The 22,562-nt window shown below is 40.0% G+C and overlaps 2 protein-coding genes across 15 annotated transcripts in view; both read left to right on the forward strand.

The window, feature by feature from the left end:
• The window catches only part of LOC124289730 (mucin-5AC-like), a 26,709-nt gene extending 22,483 nt beyond the window's left edge, over window positions 1-4,226 (forward strand). For 8 of the 14 annotated variants that reach the window (XM_046726363.1, XM_046726366.1, XM_046726371.1 and 5 more), the window contains 5 exons: window positions 231-278; window positions 561-608; window positions 1,222-1,257; window positions 2,239-3,039; window positions 4,087-4,226. In XM_046726363.1, the coding sequence (XP_046582319.1) occupies window positions 231-278; window positions 561-608; window positions 1,222-1,257; window positions 2,239-3,038 (932 nt within the window). In that variant the 3' untranslated portion in view covers window position 3,039; window positions 4,087-4,226. The remainder of the gene's footprint in view (window positions 1-230; window positions 279-560; window positions 609-1,221; window positions 1,258-2,238; window positions 3,040-4,086) is intronic. The other 6 variants (XM_046726367.1, XM_046726375.1, XM_046726376.1 and 3 more) reach the window with 3 other exon arrangements.
• Window positions 4,123-9,779, forward strand: LOC124289732. The gene is made up of 4 exons (XM_046726377.1): window positions 4,123-4,273; window positions 4,571-4,650; window positions 7,595-7,807; window positions 8,042-9,779. The coding sequence occupies exons 1-4, from the start codon at window positions 4,123-4,125 to the stop codon at window positions 8,273-8,275; spliced, it is 678 nt and encodes a 225-aa protein (XP_046582333.1). The 3' UTR covers window positions 8,276-9,779.
• The last annotated feature ends 12,783 nt before the right edge of the window (window positions 9,780-22,562 follow it).

Below are 22,562 nucleotides of genomic sequence, written 5' to 3' on the forward strand. Positions count from 1 at the left end.
TTGTCGTAAGAGGTGACTAACGGGACCGGGTGGTCAGGCTCGCTGACTTGGTTGACACATGTCATCGAATCACGGTTGCGTAGATCGATGCTCATGCTGTTGATCACTGGATTGTCTTGTCCAGACTTGATTATTTACAGACTGCCGCCATAAAGCTGGAATATTGCTGAGTGCGGCGTAAAATTAAACTCACTCACTCACTCTTAATCCCCAAATAATCTTTTTTTCAGCCGAGAAAACAACACTTGCTAGTGATGGCACAACACCACCACATATAGGTATAAAATGTACTCTTTTCGAGAAAACTAATTACACCATTTCAAGTACTGTTATCCGGATCACTTATTAACGGGTATTCGCAGAAAGAGGATGTCTATATCGCCTGGATTTAATTAAAGGATGAACCTCCAAGTATATTTTCGTAAACTCAGAACTCAGAGTGACGTTTCACACTTGCGTTGTTTTTCGTTTATATAGTGCTATATCTAAATCATGTAATGGGTCAAAGACACTCGTCAATGCGTAGTAACGAAAAACCCTATGTCGCGATCTCCTTGCAGAGACAACGGAGACAACAAGTCATGGTGGTTCAACCAGTCCGGAGAAAGGTAACTGGTTCGTGAGGTTACATCCTCGTTAATCCAGTGTATTATTTTTCATTCTGTTCGGATAAAAATAAAAACAAAAATGATTACCACCGAAAGGAATGTAAATAAATAATTACAAAATAGAACAAACAAAAATAATCCTACATCCTTGAAACAGACCAATTCTAGCCCGGATCTCAACGGGTAATGGGCTATGACCAGGTGGTGTATTGGCCCATCACAAATACTGGTAAGCAGCTCTTAAGAGCTCGTATGTTCCGTAACATAACATCCGTGTTAGAGTTGGTCTTCAGTAACCCATGCTTGTCGTAAGAGGCGACTAACGGACCGGGTGGTCAGGCTCGCTGACTTGGTTCACACATGTCATCGTATCACAGTTGCGTAGATCGATGCTCATGCTGTTGATCACTGGATTGTCTTGTCCAGACTCGATTATTTACAGACCGCCGCCATAAAGCTGGAATATTGCTGAGTGCGAAATATTAAACAACAAACAAAAATCGTATGTCCCGTAACAAACGATAAGGTATCCATCGTCGATACCTTAAAATACTGACAAGTACTGCAGTGAATTATGCTGTGTTATTGATAAAATGTGAAAATCTCCTTCCAGCTGGATCAACGCCTGGTTCTGGAATAACGAATACAGGTATTGTTCTCACTGACCACCGGGTGTTCGGTTTAGGGATTCCATCGTTGTGTTCATGCATGGTTCGTCACAGCACACCAAGCATGTCACTGCATAAACATGAGCATATCATGTCATGTGCACATCTCTAAATAATGTTTATATACATAATTTGATTTTCAAATGATTTTTCAATTTTTGTTTGTTGTAGGTATTATTTGAAAAATTAGCCTCGATCTCGCTGCTTTCTTATATTATTGTTTCCCGATCCGTCTACCCACATTTCACAAATATATAAAATAAATGTTTTCATATGTTGGTTAAAGGAAGTTATCGAGCGATACTCTTTGACTGTGAGAGCTGAGGCAACACGTGACTTTGATACGTCATAAATGAATGTCTTGAACTTCCACATACAACTTCCGCCACCACTACTACTATCACTAATATTTGACATAGTAATTGGTCCGGGTTAGAATATTGATCTTCAGTAACCCATGCTTGTCGTAAGAGGCGACTAACGGGATAGTTCCTGAGATTTAGGGCCTGCAACAGAGAGAGCTCGATCGTGTAGTAGGGGCAGGCGTTATGGTCATATTGACAGGAGATAGGATTATAAATTGAACCCGTGGTTTGACAGGCAGCCACTTTATAGGCGGATCCAGAGGTGGGGTGCATGGGTGCGCACCCCTCCTCCCCCGTCCTGAAAGTTTACTAAATGACCATTGAAACGGGTGAAAATAAACTGTGCACCCCCAACCCTTGACCGCCCCTGCACTCGAGGGTCTTTATGGCCGATGTGTAGACGTACAGCACGATAATGTAGGCCTCATGTTGCCTCATGTTATCGATCGATGACTATATTTAAGACCCTCTAAAGAAAATGAATGTGGAAAGGGAGGTAACTCTCCAGGATCGTGTAATTAAACGGAAGAAGACGTGTGTACATTTTATGATACATTTTGAAATAAAATAAATTTCAAATATGTTATATTGTTACAGGAGCTGAGGAAACAACGACGTCTCAAACGACATCGCAAACGACCGTCTTACGTGGTCTCTTTTCGTTTACAACCACAACTTCTGCAAACGATGACTCGGTCACTACAGAAGAGTCTACAAGTAAACGTCACTCTTCTACGGCGTCAATGACGACAACTGGTGACTACACTACGACAGGCAGCATTGGCGGAATGCCAGGTCATCCTGATGGCGTCTCCAAGACAGATGCCATAACCACTGAAGGAACCAGCACCGCAGAGACAACTGAAGCTGCTTCGGATCAGACTACGGGTCCCTCTTCTTCCCCATCTGGTGACTACACTACGACAGGCAGCATTGGTAGAATGCCAGGTCATCCTGATGGCGTCTCCAAGACAGATGCCATAACCACTGAAGGAACCAGCACCGCAGAGACAACTGAAGCTGCTTCGGGTCAGACTACGGGTTCCTCTTCTTCCCCATCTGCCACTACAGCTGCAGCTGCGGGTGGTCACGTGGACAGATCTACCAATCAGGACACGACATCCAGTATCAGCACCACATCAGCTGCTTCTTCACCTACGACCATGGCGTCTACATCTGCGTCATCTTCAGCCACACAGTCAACGTCTAAAACCTTGCCTCCAGTTCATTCGACAGAAGGTTCTTCCTCTAGATCTCCCAGTTCCTCCACCGAGTCCAGTGACGTCACCACTGAAGCCAGGTCTACCAAATCAACCAGCACATCCCCTCTTGGTCCAGTGGATGGACGGATTGTGCTCGAGTATGGATGGACGGATTGTGCTCGAGTATCCAACTGATGTAAGTAGCATCGTCTTATGGTGGGACTTCCCTCACTTGGACAAAGATTAGAATAGGGACCCGTGAAGAACCCATGCGTGTCGTATGATGCGACTAACGGGATCAGGTGGTCAGCCTCGCTGACCTTATTAACTCATGTCACCGTATCCCTGTTGTGTAGATCAATGCTCATGCTGTTAATCACTTGATTGTCTGGTCAAGACTTGATCTTTTAAGGGCCGTCGCCATAGATCAGGAATATAGTGTGGCGTTAAACAACAAACAAACAGACAAGCAAACACAACAGTCCGAGTGGTAAGAGAGCACGGGTGGATCAGGCTGTGATTGGGCTGGGGAGGACCAGATTGCCAACTTTACTTGGTCTGATTTCGAACGTTGCTGGTGAAGAAATATATTCATAGCAAAACTTGTATTAACTGGTACACTTTGTTTTAGAGAGATCTCATCCCAGAACAGCTGTATATAGACATTTCAGAAAAATACGAAACAATTTTGTACGTCGCCATTTCTCTACATTCCTATAAGCAACCAGTTTCTATCACGCTAGACGCAGCTATATACCGTTCCCTCTCGAAAGAGATTGTCTTCGGATTTGTTTTACCAGAAGAAATCATACCCTAAAAACATAAAATATCGAGAAAAACAATCGCCATTATCCGAGATAAATGTCCCATTGAGCATATTTGGCAAACTAATTATTTGTTTGTTTGTTGTTTAACATCGCACTCAGCAATATTCCAGCTGTAAATAATCGAGTCTGGAACAAACAATCCAGTGATCAACAGCATGATCTACACAATTGGCATACGAGCGAGCGAGTCAGAGAGCCTGACCACCCGATCCCGTTAGTCGCAGCTTACGATAAGCATGGGTTACTGAAGACAAACTGGTGACAAAATAGCAATTATATTTAGAAATATGAACTTGAATATTAAAGTCAGCTTCAAATATCAAGTCGGATTAAATAGTTATTGCAATGGACGCGTGCAACCATAAAACGGAGGGGTTGCAACTCTCTGAGAGTATTTTTACTTACCTTTATTCCAGAATTTCGTCAATTATTCCGCGAGTGTCAAGACGTGCATGTCGTATCTCCTGAACATCTATGACGAGGAAGGACGTACTGTTGCACACACCTTCGCCGCCGACGATGTCAACGTCATGCAGGTGGATACATCCTCGACAACAGCGACCATAGTACTGAGAGTTGTGTACGGTGAATCAGCGGGAAGAGGTAAGTACGGGGGCAATCATGAGAAGAGCTGGCAATAACATTCCCACCATTTGATCTTCAGCCAGAATAAAATGATATATCATGACAAAATTACTGTCAGAATTTACTGTTTGATGAACAACACTGTGATAAATTTTAAGAGACGTCTGTTAATCTGAATTTCTGGAGGCCAAGTTGGATCCGGGGCTGCATGTGCCATTTCTTAGTTTTCGTGAGAGGTTAAACAGTTGGGAAGATATTAGGATTCTTGCTTAGATTTGGCCCAAGCAATTATTCTGGTGCTTTACGATGTTGCAGTTGTAATGGACGCTGGACACCTGATCCACATGCTGAAATATCTCCAGGAAACGAACAAACTAGAACAGTGCAGACGTAATGTAAGTATACTAAACTCGTAATGTAAGTATACAGCACCTGTAATGTAAGTATAGAGCACCCGTAATGTAAGTATAGAGCACCCGTAATGTAAGTATAGAGCACCCGTAATGTAAGTATACAGAACCCGTAATGTAAGTATAGAGCACCCGTAATGTAAGTATAGAGCACCCGTAATGTAAGTATAGAGGACCCGTAGTGTAAGTATAGAGTACCCGTAATGTAAGTATACAGAACCCGTAGTGTAAGTATACAGAACCCGTAGTGTAAGTATAGAATACCAGTAATGTAAGTATACAGAACCCGTAGTGTAAGTATAGAGCACCCGTAATGTAAGTATACAGAACCCGTAGTGTAAGTATAGAGCACCCGTAATGTAAGTATACAGAACCCGTAATGTAAGTATACAGCACCCGTAATGTAAGTATACAGCACCCGTAATGTAAGTATAGAGCACCCGTAGTGTAAGTATAGAGCACCCGTAATGTAAGTATACTGAACCCGTAATGTTAGTATAAAGCACCCGTAATGTAAGTATACAGCACCCGTAATGTAAGTATACAGCACCCGTAATGTAAGTATACAGCACCCGTAATGTAAGTATACAGCACCCGTAATGTAAGTATACAGCACCCGTAATGTAGTAGTAATGTAAGTATACTGCACCCGTAATGTAATGTATATAGCACCCGTAATGTAAGTATACAGCACCCGTAATGTAAGTATACAGCACCCGTAATGTAAGTATACAGCACCCGTAATGTAAGTATACAGCACCCGTAATGTAAGTATACAGCACCCGTAATGTAAGTATACAGCACCCGTAATGTAAGTATACAGCACCCGTAATGTAAGTATACAGCACCCGTAATGTAAGTATACAGCACCCGTAATGTAAGTATACAGCACCCGTAATGTAAGTATACAGCACCCGTAATGTTAGTATACAGCACCCGTAATGTAGTATACAGCACCCGTAATGTAAGTATACAGCACCCGTAATACAGCACCCGTAATGTAAGTATACAGCACCCGTAATGTATACACAGCACCCGTAATGTAAGTATACAGCACCCGTAATGTTAGTATACAGCACCCGTAATGTAAGTATACAGCACCCGTGTAATACAGTAATGTACAAGTGTACAGCACCCGTAATGTACAGCACCCGTAATGTAAGTATACAGCACCCGTAATGTAAGTATACAGCACCCGTAATGTAAGTATACAGCACCCGTAATGTAAGTATACAGCACCCGTAATGTAAGTATACATACAGCACCCGTAATGTAAGTATATAATGTAAGTATACAGCACCCGTAATGTAAGTATACAGCACCCGTAATGTAAGTATGTACAGCACCCGTAATGTAAGTATACAGCACCCGTAATGTAAGTATACAGCACCTGTAATGTAAGCACCCGTATATACAGCACCTGTAATGTAAGTATACAGCACCCGTAATGTAAGTATACAGCACCTGTAATGTAAGTATACAGCACCCGTAATGTAAGTATACAGCACCTGTAATGTAAGTATACAGCACCTGTAATGTAAGTATACAGCACCTGTAATGTAAGTATACAGCACCTGTAATGTAAGTATACAATACCTGTAATGTAAGTATACAGCACCTGTAATGTTAAGTATACAGCACCTGTAATGTAAGTATACAGCACCCGTAATGTAAGTATACAGCACCTGTAATGTAAGTATACAGCACCTGTAATGTAAGTATACAGCACCTGTAATGTAAGTATACAGCACCCTGTAATGTAAGTTGATACAGCACCTACAGCACCTGTAATGTAAGTATACAGCACCCGTAATGTTAAGTACAGAACACCTGTAATGTAAGTATACAGCACCTGTAATGTAAGTATACAGCACCTGTAATGTAAGTGTAATGTAAGTATACAGCACCCGTAATGTAAGTATACAGCACCTGTAATGTAAGTATACAACAATGTCAGGCATACACTGGCACCTGTTAAATGTAATACAGCAATAAGGTCTACAAATGCCTCAATGGCATAGTAAGAAAGACAGCTCCGTTCTCAGAATCTGAACCTACTCTCTGTGCCTCGGTTCAACAGCACCTGTGAAGGTTAGTATACAGCACCCTGTAATGTAAGTATCTGTTTTCACTGCATTATGACTAGCAACTACCTGTAATGTAAGTATACAGCACCTGTAATGTAAGCGCTACAGCACCTTGTAATGTAAGTATACAGCACCTGTAATGTAAGTATACAGCACCTGTAATGTAAGTATACAGCACCCGTAATGTAAGTATACAGCACCTGTAATGTAAGTATACAGCACCTGTAATGTAAGTATACAGCACCTGTAATGTAAGTATACAGCACCCATAATGTAAGTATACAGCATCCGTAATGTAAGTATACAGCACCTGTAATGTAAGTATACAGCACCCGTAATGTAAGTATAGAGCACCCGTAATGTAAGTATAGAGCACCCGTAATGTAAGTATACAGCACCCGTAATGTAAGTATACAGCACCTGTAATGTAAGTATACAACACCTGTAATGTAAGTGTATACAGAACCAGCAAAAATTAAATCCAAGGGACCACAGATTTTATTTCGATATGACCGTAGTTTGTTATATACAGTTCGGCTAATACAGACAAGTGACCTGAACCCAAAAATGTTCGTTATGTCTGTCAGTTCCTTATTAGCGTGTTCGTTATTCACGTGGGGCGGTGGGGTAGCCTAGTGGTTAAAGCGTTCGCTCGTCACGCCGAAGATCGGGGTTCAATTCCCAAAATTGGTACAATGTGTGAAGCCGATTTCTGGTGTCCCCAGCCGTGATATTGCTGAGATATTGGTAAAAGCGGCGTAAAACTAAACTCACTCACTCGTTACACACGTAGTGTACTGTTTATTGTTTTGCTGAGTATTGCGTGATGACCGTTGTTGCAGTTGGGGACGATGCAGGACTTCTACAGATACGGAGAACAGCCCACAACGCCAGCTCCGAGGTCTAGTAGCGGCTACTCGCTGTTCTATGACAAGCTACCCCTATTCATCGCCATTATTGTCATGGTAACGCTGTGCTTCCTCATCCTGGTCTTCGGCATCGTTTACCTCCGCTGCTTCCACCACCAGAGGACATGGGACAGGACTAAGGACGTGGTGAGCTGTCTGTCTGTCTGTCTGTCTGTCCGCCCACCCCCATATTCTCCCTCTATATTGTACACTCAGTTATGTTCAAACCAAATATTTTTCAACCTTGCACCCACTTGCATTGCATCAATATTGACTGACTAATACATCTCCCTTATGACAAACACGATAAACAAAACAAAAGATATATTGATTTAAACCAGGCATTTAAACCATGTCTAACGGTAGAGTTATCTCCCCTAGGAGCGGGCGAAGTTGAAGGAGACGAAGGAACACAAGGGCTTAGAGAATCCGGTACCTGACTCTGAGATGATGAAAGACGAGGCAGTCGTCACAGAGACGTCACTCACCGTCAACGGCTCCCACCCCCAGCATCCCGCCCCCCTCGATGATGACAAGGGTTGGGTGATACCCATAGATCAAGCTCCGGAGTCGCAGGGCCAGGTGGCGTTGAAGTCAGAAGATACGCAATTATAGGAATTCGTTCACCGAGGATATTGCCAGCTTTTAGGACGATAAGAAAGTTCATTTTCAATAATCTTATCAAAATAACATGTTCTACTCAAATAAGATACCTTTGGGGAGATCTTCGGGCACATCTAGTCAGCCAGTCAGTGTCGACATTTCTAAAATACTTCGTAGGAATGAGAAAAACATTCGGCCAGGCATGTCTTATTTCTGTATCTCGTGAACAAATATAATCGGGGGGTTCCGAAAGCAAAAATATCAAACTGCATCATTAAATTATTGTGTTGTTTACAATTGCTGATGCATCTATACCCAAAAAAGTAATCTGTGAACAGCGGCCGTTTTCTCCGCTAAGATAATATTGTCCAAATCGAGGTGGAAACGAAACGAAACTGGGTCGTTTTTAGAAAACTGACATCTGATTGGCTAAAGAACCCATACATCCTTAATTTAGATTGGACGTCAAAGGTCGATTGGACGTCAAAGGTCGTGTAGGGTTCATCTGAGGCAACGTTCTTTAGAGATGCCAGCTCTTGATACAGAGGGATCAGAGTAAGCGATAACATTTTCATGAGATTATTGTCAGCACTTCCACACATCCATTTCAACACATTCCTCACAGGGTCAGTGAAGAGGAATATGTGCGTGTATGTCATGGAAGATGAACCCCTTCAGATTCAAACATACTTTTTAGGAGCTATTAGTTACCACATTTATTCTACCTTCGCCAAATAGACTGAAATGTGTCATTTTCAGAAGTTTCTAATTTGTTTGGGACAATTCGAAATGAAGTCATCAGTCGATGCTTTGCATAAACTGGCTTGTGAGACGAAGTTCTTTGAAAAGTACGTTGTAAAATCAAGCATGTGTGAATGTGAATTTTATTAGCTAATTTTTTCAGGTTATAGTCACTACAAATAATATTTACTTGTTACATACGGGATAGCGTTATCGATTGTGTATGCTACTTTGATAATGAACTGAAATTTGTCAATTTAAGAAGTTCTTTTCTTTGGTTTCAACAATTCGAAATATTATTTATGAAATTATCAGCGGGCATCATGAATATCTTACCCAGATGAATATGTATTAATAATGTATCGCTTTGTATGAATTGGCTTGTCAGTCGTTGTAGATGTACATTTTATAAATCTTACATAACAGTGTGAATTTTAATGTGCCAATTGTCCCGGGTAGGTCAATATAAATAAAAATTGAACTTATTACATTATACGGGATAGATACATCGATATGATAACTTGATACAGCGTTGCAATAAATATGCAAATGAGATCACATTGCAGGAACTACTTCTAAACTCCATACATCGATGCAGTGCCTTCTTGCTTAACAACTATTCACTGGTGTTGAGAAAGCGTTGATAGGAGTTCCCGATGTCTAGGTGTTTCTGAAGAGAACAATGATTGAAATCAGTTGGCACTAATATAATCGGAGCGGCTCAGAAAAATATTGTATTCATACTCGGTTTCAAAAGCTACTTGTTTGGGCAAAATTTACGTTTTAAACATCCATTGTATTCAAAAAGACATTGTTTGATAAATATTATTACCTGTTTGATTGGCATTTTAGAAGTTGATGAATAATAAGAGAGGTATGATACTTTAAGCATGACAACTTCTTTATTACATGTATATACTTCCCATCAAAAGTTTAGACTCACTTAAAACACTCACTATGTGTGTGTGTGTGTGTGTGGTTATATCGAAGATTGATTTCTCCACAAGCTTGGGGGAACCAACTGCAAACCTTATGCAGATGAATTGCACAAGTATCATGCATCAAATTGCTGAAAAGCATGTGCAAATATCATGCATGTGAACAGCTACGTTTTGGTTTGGTTAAGAATTCGCCAATTTCCACTGATTTGATCATTTATTGAACTCATGACAACATTTCTTTTCAAAGTTACGAATTTGTTTTACAATACATCAGTTCATGTGTAAACAGTACCTTTAAACAGTAAGGAATATTTTGCAAAATTTAGTTTAGAGTAGTTGCCTGAAGTAAGTGGCTATTTTTACACTAGTGAGTCTAAACTTTTGTTGAGAAGTATATTATGATGCGACGTTTCGGAATAGATTTGTATACCGTTGTCAAGCAAGAGTGAAGTGCTATAGCACAGAACAAACTTATATAGTCTAAATGAGATTGATTAAGACAACATGGAGGTGTACATCGTAAAAAGTTAACATCAACAACAACAGTGGAGTGTAGGAAACCATTTGAAATATTATTAGGAATTCAAAATCAGACTTTCCTTCAAATATAATATTTATATTTTACCGAAATCATTGGCAATAAATGCCGATCATCGCAGCATCATGTATATATTCACGATTCGTTTCATTTTAAATTATCATATATAAAATGCCCAGCGATGTTTGAAAGAATATGGACTGTTTTATAAATATATATATACATATATATATTTAAGCTTGTTGGTATGCATGCTACAAATATAGATATCTTTGGTCATTGTGACATTTAATATCATATCATTTTAGTCAACACTGTATCACCAGTTCAAAGCTATAGCATTTTGTAACATATTAGTGTTTATTTGGTTTGTAACATGTCAATCACTTGCTATCGCACCTGCTGTAAATAAAGTAGTGTGTTTATTCTTTGGCTTCTTTTCGTTGTTTATTTACTTGTTTATTGTTAAACGCCTCACTCAGCAATATTTCAGCAAAATGGCGGCGGTTAGTAATCGATTTCAGTCGACACAGTCCAATGACTAACATCATGAGCATCGATGTACACAATTGGGATACGATGACATCCATTTATCAAGTCAGCTAGCCTGACCACCCGGTGTCCACAGTTGACCTTTATAGCGCAGATGACTGAAGTCCATTCTGAGTGAGTGAGTGAGCGAGTTTAGTTCTAGGCCGCTTTTAGCAATATTCCAGCAATATCAGGGCGGGGGACACCAGAAATGGGCTTAGCACATTGTATACATGTGGGGAGTCGAACTCGGGTCTTCGGTGTGACGAGCGAACGCTTTAACGATTAGGCTACCCCACCGCCCAAAGACCATTCTGACATGGACGGTGAATAATTAAAGTGGGGAAATGATTTGTCACCGGATTGGTTGGGGCTGTTGTTCAACGCCACACTCAGCAATATTCCAGCTATATGGCGGCGGTCTGTAAATAATCGACTCTAGACCAGACAATCCAGTGATCTACAGCATGAGCATCGATCTACGCAGTTGGGATACGATAACATGTGTCAACCAATCAGCGAGCCTGACCACCCGATCCGGTTAGTCGCCTCTTACCACAAGTAAGGGTTACTCTAACCTGGATCTTCAAGGTTGTTTGATACCAGAACGATGCCTTCAATTAATTGAGTTTGGAATGAAGCATACAATTTTATGGATGACAAGTTCTTGTTTATTGCAAAGAGCGACGTTTCAGTGTAGATTCTTTCAAAGTCTGATAACTATGGAATCCTGGAAGGGACATTGTCGCGTTGTCGCATTGTCGCGTTGTCGCCCTCTCAAATACAAGCAAAATTAAACAAAAAGCGATTCGCGACATCGCGACAACGCGACATTTCGCCCATTTGTCGCATTGTTGCGATGTCGCGTGTCGCGTTTTGGTTTATTTTGCCTCACTTTACTTGTTTTTGAGAGGGCGACAATGCGACATAGCGACAATGTCCCTTCTAGGATTCCATAGATAACAGTATAAAAATCTACATCGAAAAGTCGCTCTATGCATGAAGAGGAACACATTTTATGGATTGACAACTTCTTTACTGCAATAATCGTGACGTTTCGGTGTCGACGCTGACACCGTTATCAGGCACGTGATACCCAACATTGATTATGATGATGACGATGATGATTTGGAGATTTTCCGACATACTGCGTATTTCGAACACGAGTGCACAACATTATGCACACGGAGAATAAATGGAGGATATTTGAGCTTATACAATTGAAGAGGTTGATGTACAGTGTGATGACATTACATATATAGTTGGTGTGATTATAGATAATGGTATGAAGCCAGATGGACAAAGTGTAGGGAAGGGTTATTCTTGATTGACCTTGATTAGATGACGTCAAGCTTTAGGGATGTAATTACCTTGACCTTTGCCACTTAAAGATGTCGCTCTATGCAATAAACAAGATGGCTACGAAGCCAGATGGACAAAGTGTAGGGAAGGGTTATTCTTGATTGACCTTGATTAGATGACGTCAAGCTTTAGGGATGTAATTACCTTGACCTTTGCCACTTAAAGATGTCGCTCTATGCAATAAACAAGATGGCTACGAAGCCAGATGGACAAAGTGTAGGGAAGGGTTATTCTTGATTGACCTTGATTAGATGACGTCAAGCTTTAGGGACGTAATTACCTTGACCTTTGCCACTTAAAGATGTCGCTCTATGCAATAAACAAGATGATGCTACGAAGCCAGATGGACAAAGTGTAGGAAGGGTTATTCTTGATTGACCTTGATTAGATGACGTCAAGCTTTAGGGATGTAATTACCTTGACCTTTGCCACTTAAAAGATGTCGCTCTATGCAATAAACAAGATGGCTACGAAGCCAGATGGACAAAGTGTGGGGAAGGGTTATTCTTGATTGGCCTTGATTAGATGACGTCAAGCTTTAGGGACGTAATTACCTTGACCTTTGCCACTTAAAGATGTCGCTCTATGCAATAAACAAGATGGCTACGAAGCCAGATGGACAAAGTGTAAGGAAGGGTTATTCTTGATTGACCTTTGATTAGATGACGTCAAGCTTTAGGGATGTAATTACCTTGACCTTGCCTTGATTAGATGACGACAAGCTGTAAGGATGTAATAACCGCGACCTTTAGTAGTATAGGGAATGGTGGTTCTGTGACAGGTTCCCTATAAACGTTATTTTTGTCAAACTCCGGCCCCTGGCTGAGTGAAAAATACGGGTGAATGATGATGGACCATCATTCTCCGTCCGTGCAAATCGTTCCTCTTTTAGAGATAAGATATTGTTAGAAGTATAACGAAACATAAACGTGCAAGAGAAATTGAGATACCAGAGTTTATCATTGGATAGGTACTGAATAGTGTATGGAGTCACCTAAAGATGTCGCTCAATGCATTCATATAGTTGTATGAATTAGTTTGGTTCAACGCTGCCATGAACGGTATTTCAGTTACATCGCGGCGTGTTAGCATTTGTGGGAGAACATCCCTAAGTGATGTGGGTCTTAGACATTTACCACCTGGCGAAACTCACCAGCAGTAGTTTCTTGATGACAAAATAATCAAACCGAACCGGGGATTCGAACCCACGACCGCAGTTTTATGGTACTCCTCACGGCGGCGGCTATATACAGCGAATCGCAGTACATTAAATGGGGTTGCCTGCCCCTCATTTCCGCAACGTCTACACACACCACTATGCTGTGTTTGGGAGACGGACAAAATCCCAACCAGACAAAATGCAACCCAGACAAAGTGCAACCCAGACAAAATCCCATAGGACAAAATTCCTTTGGACAAAATCCCACACCAAAATGACCAACATAGGACAAATTCCCATTTTAAATGACTTATTGGACAAAATCCCACACCAAAATGACCAACATAGGACAAAATCCCATTCATGTGTTTTGCATGACAGACCTGTTTTTATTAGCATCAATATCACAGAAGCCTGTGCTTATGATCAATATCAGGATGAGTAAGTGAGTGAGTGAGTTTAGTTTTAAGCAGCACTCAGCAATATTCCAGTAGTATGGCGGCGGTATGTAAATAATCGAGTCTGGCCCATACAATCCAGTGATCAACAACATGAGCATCGATCTGCACACTTGGGATACAATGACATGTGTCAGCCAAGTCAGCGAGCCTGACCACCCCTTCCCGTTAGTCGCCCCTTACGACAAGCATGGGTTACTGAAGATCAATATTCTAACCCGGACCTTCACGGGTTATACCAGGATGATGCATGATGTTATGAGATTGCGTTGAATCAGGTTATTAGTGCTTATGTACATGAATTAAGATGTACAAAGATGCTGATGTCCTAGAATAATGCTTTAGATGATTACATGTACCATGATAATATACCAGGATGATGCATTATGTTATGAGATTGCGTTGAATTATGGTATTAGTGCTTTTGATCAATACTGCTTATTTATGGGCAAAATAAAAATATCTACTTCAAAATAAATTGTATGTCATTTTTCATACTGTTGGGATTTTGTCCGCAGTGTGCAGACATTTTGTCCTGAGGGATTTTGTCTGTGTGTGAGTTTGTCCTACCCTCGCTGTGTAAACATCCGGCAGCTTGGTCCTAGTAATAGGTGGAGATCAACCTCTGCATCTGTGTTGCCTTACACATCAGTAATCTAGCAACAATCCACGGCTTGTAAATAATCGAGTCCGGGCAGGTAAACCGATGGTTGATATTGTGAGACCTTTCAGGCAATCACATGCAAGCACTAAGCCGTCATCGAGATAAACTATTTGATTCATTAAAGTCGCCTCCCTCGCCACGATTGGCCTTGACTGGACTTTCAACCTACCTAACTCGGGTTAGTGAGGTTAATATTCAAAGCAATATAAGAGTACTTTGGATCTCTGGTTTGCTGGAAGTGCATAATAATATAAAGTTTGTTATCGTGGCATATGGCATATCAACTACTAAAAGTCGAGTTTATTTTGAGTATAGTTTTGTGTCACCTCAAGCATCCAGTGGGGGTCACCGAACATTAAAGCGACGTCTGTAGTCGAGTCTTGTTCAGCAAATACATCAAACACCAGGCTACTCTACCGCTTCTTACGAAATTCGTTACAGAGATGTAACATCTACCAGATTCCCTTGGACCTATAGAGAATTCTTTGGACCTATGAATGTGCAATCTAACTCGAAAACTTATAAACAACAGTGATCATAAAGAAAACGTCAGGGCAAATTTATGTCCTGAAAATTTGTTTACGGTACTTGTATGGACACAGTTCAGTCAGGGAGGAGTGCAAGAAAGGGACAGCCAGATGGAAGGCACAGGGTTAATGAATCAATAACTTCACTTGTGCACGTGCTTCTCTAACACCTGGCTGTCCCTTTCTCTGTACTCCTCCCTCGTAACAAAGTGTCAATATTTAGATAGTTTGTTAAACAACTTTTTTACATAAATTCCAAACAAATCACAGAGTTGGTCTGATATTTTGATTATGATCAGCGTTTCATTGAGTATATATGATATTTTGAAGATCAATCGACAAACGCACCAACGGTTCATAATAACAGACTGATTCTTTACGGTACTGTTGGCAGGTCAGTCAGGTGCAACATCCAATAAGGCTGGTCTAGACATTTCTCAGTTAAGTGTTACAAGGAAGCCAAAGAACCACACCCAAAGGCTGGAAGACCCAATACCGATATGAAGAGCAATGACATCCCTTGACTTTAGATGACAGCCTGAAGTGAAGCAAGTACTGGAAGTTTGGGAATTGTGAGCTTGTGTGTGAGTGCGTGTGCGTGTGCGTGTGCGTGTTCATACGTTTGACACCCACTCAGCAATATTCAAGGTATATCACCACATCTTGTAACTGCCTCTAAAACTGAACCTACTCATGGACGGAACAATCATAAAAGAAGTTAAAAGTCATAAACATTTAGGATTAACACTCCAAAGTGACTGTACATGGAATGAACACACCAATGATATTGTTCGTAAAGTTCGCCCCATGATCAGTTGTCTGAGGAGTTTTAAATACCGATTATCACGTAAAACCTTGGATATTATGTATAAGTCCTATATCTTGCAAGTATTGGACTATTGCTCGCACATTTGGGATAACTGCACGTCTGAGCAATCGCGTATATTAGAAAACTTACATCTTGATGCTCTGAGAACTATATGTGGTGCCGTGCGTGGCACAAGTCATAACAAACTTTATATTGAAACTAAATTTCAGTCCTTACAACATAGAAGGTACTGTCAAAAACTAACTTTTTTCTTTAAAACGTACAATAACCAATTCCCAAACTATCTTTGTGATTTGATCCCAAACTCTGTTTCCGGAACTACAAGTTATAATTTAAGAAACAGCTCTGAAATACAAGGAATTTACAGTCGAACTGCCCATTACGCCAAATCCTTTTTACCAGACACAATAAATTTATGGAATTCTCTACCAAATTCTGAAGAGTCATGTAGTCTCTCAGAATTTAAAACCTAATTACAAAAACCGAAAACATGAATTATTTTGACCTAAATTATGGCACTCGATTTTGTCAAATCGTTCACTGCCGCCTCAGGGCCGGTTGTAGCGACCTAAACGCCGACAAGTATATCAGGCACTTAATAGACAGTCCATGTTGCTCTTGTGGAGATCAGAGTGAAAACGCCTTACACTATTTTTTTACTTGCGGTAACTATATTCAGATAAGAACTAATATGTATTTTTATACTACCGGTTATAACCTGGATACCATTATGAACGGAAACAAAGGACTTATAACTCACTGTGAAATACAGAAAATAGTTGAATCCGTCCACGATTTCATCATCAAGACACAACGCTTTAAATTTTCACAGAAAAATAATTAACTTAACTTAACAATAACTTCTCGTAATTGGTCTATATTTCTACAAATGGCTTGTTAGACAAACCAAACCGTAACTCTTTATTTATGTTTACTTGGATGATAGTGGTACTTGTATTTGATGTAATATGTACACATGTATTATTTTTATATGATAGTCACTATCGATGACGGCACATGCTTCACTTCAATTTGTGTGTTATATGTTGTATGGGAGCGGTGTTGCAGCTGTAAAGCTTGTTCACCAATCCCAATTCATTTTTATGAATATAAATATGTTTAAACCACATCTTGTAAAGAATCAAATTATTCCCAGACAGGTAACAGACTGAAATTGTTATCAACAATCCTTGAACTTGGTTCAAGATGTCACGTTACCAATAGTCATCCAATCCACACTCGCCTCATACATTGGTGTCCATCTAATAAACGAACAATGCTCTGATGCACCATCAACAAAGCTAACGAGACTGAACACCTGATCGACTGGTAGCACACTCAGGTCTTTGAATATGTTTGTTCTGGCCTCTATTTGTCAATCTCCATTGCGTCTCATCTGTTGCTATCTGCGGATAATAAATGCAGCCCTTTGTCTATTCTCTATAAGTTAATCCCGGCTTCCAGTTGTCCATTGTTCATCACCTATCAACACTACTTAACTGTCAAGTGTTGGTTTCTATTCAGCACTACTTAACTGTTAAGTGCTGGCTTCTATTCAGCGCTACTTAACTGTTAAGTGTTGGCTTCTATTCAGAGCTACTTAACTGTTACGTGCTAGCTTCTATTCAGCGCTACTTAACTCTTACGTGCTAGCTTCTATTCAGCGCTACTTAACTGTCAAGTGTTGGCTTTTATTTAGCGCTACTTAACTGTTAAGTGCTGGCCTCTATTCAGCGCTACTTTACTGTTAAGTGCTGGCTTCCATGTGTTCCATTGTTTAACCTGAATCTTTGCTGTCTTATTACTTTCGTTGTTCTTGCATGTACCTATATATGTTTTCTGCCTCATACCATTCATCCACCTGATGAAGGAGTAAGGATACACTCCGAATCCATTGTGTTCTGCATAATAAAGACGTTGACATCTACAAAAACTCTCTTCCTTATGGCAACACTGGGAGCAGTATTATCTCCGGAAGCACCAACCAATCCAGGTTATATTACCTGCATGCCCTCCCTTTCTTTAGTTGTTTTTAAAAGAAGAATTTATGGATGTCAACTTCCTCTACGAGAGGCCATAGACATCAGGAGATCCCAGCCAGCTATCAACCATGACCAGGGTAGCTCCTGAGACTTATTAAATTGATTATCTGTGATGGCTTCCATATCATCAGTGCTTATCACCTACAGGATGATGTATGCCTGGATTAGTTCCTGGCTTCTATTTGTTTATTGCCATTATCAATCAGAGCCATTAACCACTAGTTTGCCTTGTTAAGTCCCCACGGTTGTTCTCTCATCATTGATGCCTGGATTAGTCCTTGGCTTCTATTTGTCTATCGTCATCACCAATCAGCGCCAATCACCTTCTGACTTCCCTTGTTAAACCCTCACCATTGTTTTCTCATCATATTTGTCTGTATTACGGCTTGCCAGAGACTCCTCACAAAGCTCCAGAAGGTGCAGAACACCTGTGCAAGGATCATCAGCAGAACAAAGAAGAACTGTCACATCACGCCTTGTCTTGAAGTCTTTGCACTGGCTGCCAGTGCAAGCTAGAGTATAATCTGCCTGACAAGTCAATGTACAATGCGGAGTGATAAGGATTGCATAGAATACAGATTAGCATCATATAAATGATTACAGTAAAGTCTCACATGTCTTGAGTACATAGTTTTTACTTTTAAATATTTGGCCGATGGCTGTCCTGAATGAGTCCCTATAACAGCTATCTGCTTCCTACTGTTTTCATTCACCTGATGAAGGAGTAAGAATATACTCCCAAATGTCATTTTCCTCAAAATAAGTTGACATCCAAAATGTGAGTGGGCACACCATGGCAGAACACATCAATAACAAACACCACCACAGAAGACATCAAATATTGCTTGTTTATTTACAAGAATATGAAACACATTTAAGGGGTAAATGATGTCACAATGCTTGATTAGATGTACAACATGAATTGATTTGTTAATGAAATATCCATTTACACACTAAAGCTTTTACAGCACCTGAACCAACTTAATGGAATGAATTTATTATGAAACTAAAACTGAACAACACTGAGCTGTGAAGTTAAAAACTAAAATGACAGACACTGGTAATGTTCACATAGTGAACCAATATACTAATTGCAAGAAGAAACCTCTGTCCTCCATTGCATACAAAGAACTGACAAAGAGTTTTCTTTTAGTCAGATAATGATATGTGTTTAAAACAAAATACTATCATTACAATAGGATTGTATGGCAGCTGATAGTCAAAAGAGGGAGTGGTGAGTGAGTGAGTGAGGTCATGTGAGTGAGTGAGTGAGTGAGTGAGCTAAGTGCAGTTTTTGGCAGTATATCAGTTACATCACATCTCCATGGAATGTAGAAGACAACTCAAACTGACATTCCATGTACATCACTGAGGTAAACCCCAGAGCAGGTGTATGATGCCGACAACCCAAGAATTAAATCTGAACCTGGGATCTGAACTCAGGATCTGGCATACCTAAGGGAGGTAACTCTGCATTGCAAATTGTCCTTAAAGATGGATTTGGCGACACTTGTCCCATCTAATATGTAAACACTGAGAGATCCATAATCTAATAAAACATATATCAAAAGTAAATAAAATCACCAAAAACAAGCAAAGGAAGTGACCATAAATATATCAGAATTCCTTGATTCAGGTTCAACACAACAACCAATGTTCACACTTTGAACATGTATGTTAAAAGTATTCACTTAAAAATATTTGTATGTTTCATAAAATAAAACTCACACCAAAAAAAGAAAAGAAACAAATCAAGGTTTCCATCCCAATTTAAATTTTTTTTATTTAATTAATTTCTGAAATAAACAGATTCTGGTGACGTAAAGAGACACATCTCAAAACATTGTAAATCGAGTAAAAATGGTCACATAATGATTGACCCAAACTTATATACAAATACACTTCGATGTAACACACAAGTTTTCATTAGCGGAACAAAATGTCTCACCAGGGTTGTGGTGTCGTGTGGTAAAAAATGAGCAGACAATTTTATTTTGCGCTCATGTCCACATTCATCCAACAAACACACAAACATTCCTTGAAACATACAGAGATATCCTGAGCATTTATGCACCTTCAGGGCTTGAGGAAACAAAACCTACTTGTACTCAACACGGGGAGAGTTCTATGGATATACAACTTCTTTATTATTAATGTGAGTGATGTTTCGGTATAAATGCCAATACAGTTATCACGCCAGTGTTAGCAGCTACACCAAAACATCACTCACTTTAATAAATGAAAAAGTTGTATATCCATAGAACTCTCCCTGTTGTTCATCACTCCAACTTCTAAATGCCACTCAAAGAAGCTACTTGCACTCAGTGCAACCTTGGCCAATAACCTTGTTGCACAAGACAAAACAGGTTGCACCTGCTGCTCAATGTATATAATGCTTGCGTTTTGGTTTTAATGACTTAGAACAGTATAACAAAATTAAACTGGGTCTGATAAGCCAGTTCCTCATCTTTCCGTTTTCCAGCTGAAGTTGGTATCCTTTGAACAGCAGAATATTTATATACACTGGGTGCAAGTTGGTATAAATGAGGTTGCACAATGTTGCACCATGCTTAAATCGAGCCCTGTTTGTATCATCCATGTAAACTCTTTATGAAAGTTCTTTAGAAGTGATACACAACATTGTAAGAATACTTGCACCTGGTGCAACCTTAGGTAATAACATTGTTGCACCAGACAAAAACAGGTACGAGCCCTGATTTTCCTTGAAACACAAAGAGATATCACTGGACTTTTATATACACTGGCTTTTTGCGATGTGATGCATTGGGGTGCAGTGTTATAACTGTATTACAGAAAACTATGGCAAAAAATGAACTGACAGAAATTGTTGCACCAGATAAAAACAGGTATGAGCCCAGACTCTCCTTGAAACACAAAGAGATATCCTTGGTCTTTTACATACACTGGCTTGTGGCGATGTGATGCATTGGGGAGCAGTGTTATAACTGTATTGCAGAAAACTATGGCAAAAAATGCATTCACATACATCAAGTATCCATTTAAACATATTGAATGTTAACATACATATGTGTATGTATTAATTCACAGTACACATATCGACCCCGATTTCTTGAAACAAACCTCAGTCTGAGTTTTGACTTAAATTTTTACTCAAATTTGAGAAAACACAGGAAAATGCATTTCCTGGAATAAACTTAAATCAATCTTTAAGGCATAGACTATTATAGTTTGGTAGACAGGTTACTTAAGATGCTTTGGCTTTTTGATTTTACAAATGCAGTTGAGTTAGAAATTTAACTGTTTCAAATTGTCAATCTCATTTTGAAATTTGAGTAAAAACTTAAGTTTGTTTCCAGAAGTCAGGATGGTATCCACAAGTGTTCAGACAAATGTTCAAGCATACACATGTACATATATTCAGTGAAATTCAAGTACGGAACTAATACTATTAAATTGAATGATTTCTCTCATCTAAAAGTGAGAGAGTTTGGGTTTACGCTGCTTTTAGCAATATTCCAGCAATATCATGGCGGGGGACACCAGAAATGGGCTTCACACATTGTACCCATGAGGGGAATCGAACCCAGGCCTTTGGCGTGACGACGAACGCTTTAACCACTAGACTACTGGAACTGGAAGCACATTTGTGCATTGCAAAAAACCCTGAGTATCATTAACAGTATTGATATTCCAGCAATGTCATGGCAAGGGACCTGAGAGATGGGCTTGACACTGTGTTCAATGGGGGGGATTTGAACCCCAGTCTTTGGCATGAGGAGTGAACGCTTTAACCACTAGGCTAAACCCTCATCTAAAAGGGCTATGATTGTTTTGTTTGTTGTAACACCGCACTCAGCAATTTTTCAGCTACGTGGCGGCGGTCTGTAAATAATCAAGTCTCGATCAGACAATCCAGTGATCAACAGCATGAGCATCGTTCTACGCAATTAGGATACGGTGACATGCGTCAACCTGACCACCCGATCCTGTTAGTTGCTTCTTACAACAAGCATGGGTTACTGAAGATCGATATTCTAACCCGGATCTTCACGGGTAACACAATTAGGATACAATGACAAGTGTCAAACAAGTCAGCAAGCATGAAGCCTAACCACCTGATCCTGTTAGTCGCCTCTTAAGACAAGCATGGGTAGCTGAAGACCAATTATAATCAGGATCTTCAAGGGTTACAGTACTGTTGGTAATGAAGAAGAGAAGGGTGGCAGGTGTTGGGTGACAGTTAATGACACCTTAATGCGCCGCGTCCATACCTTTAGTAACAGTGATACAATAATACTGATCACCTCCAGATTATAGCTGTTAATACCTAAGTGTCAAGCCACAAAGATTATATATCACAAGAGGATGATCACAACACCCTGAGGGTTACTATAGCAACCTTAATGTCACCAAATGATAATTAGTTTTATAATTGCCATAACCAAAGGCTATCATCGTTGACCATATACCAGTTTGATTAACAAGATTGTGCTTTGGTAGTTAGCCCGTATACATATTTTAAGTT

This window comes from Haliotis rubra, unplaced genomic scaffold, assembly GCF_003918875.1.
Source record: "Haliotis rubra isolate DU_JTF1 unplaced genomic scaffold, ASM391887v1 Scf448, whole genome shotgun sequence".
Lineage (NCBI taxonomy): Eukaryota > Metazoa > Mollusca > Gastropoda > Lepetellida > Haliotidae > Haliotis > Haliotis rubra.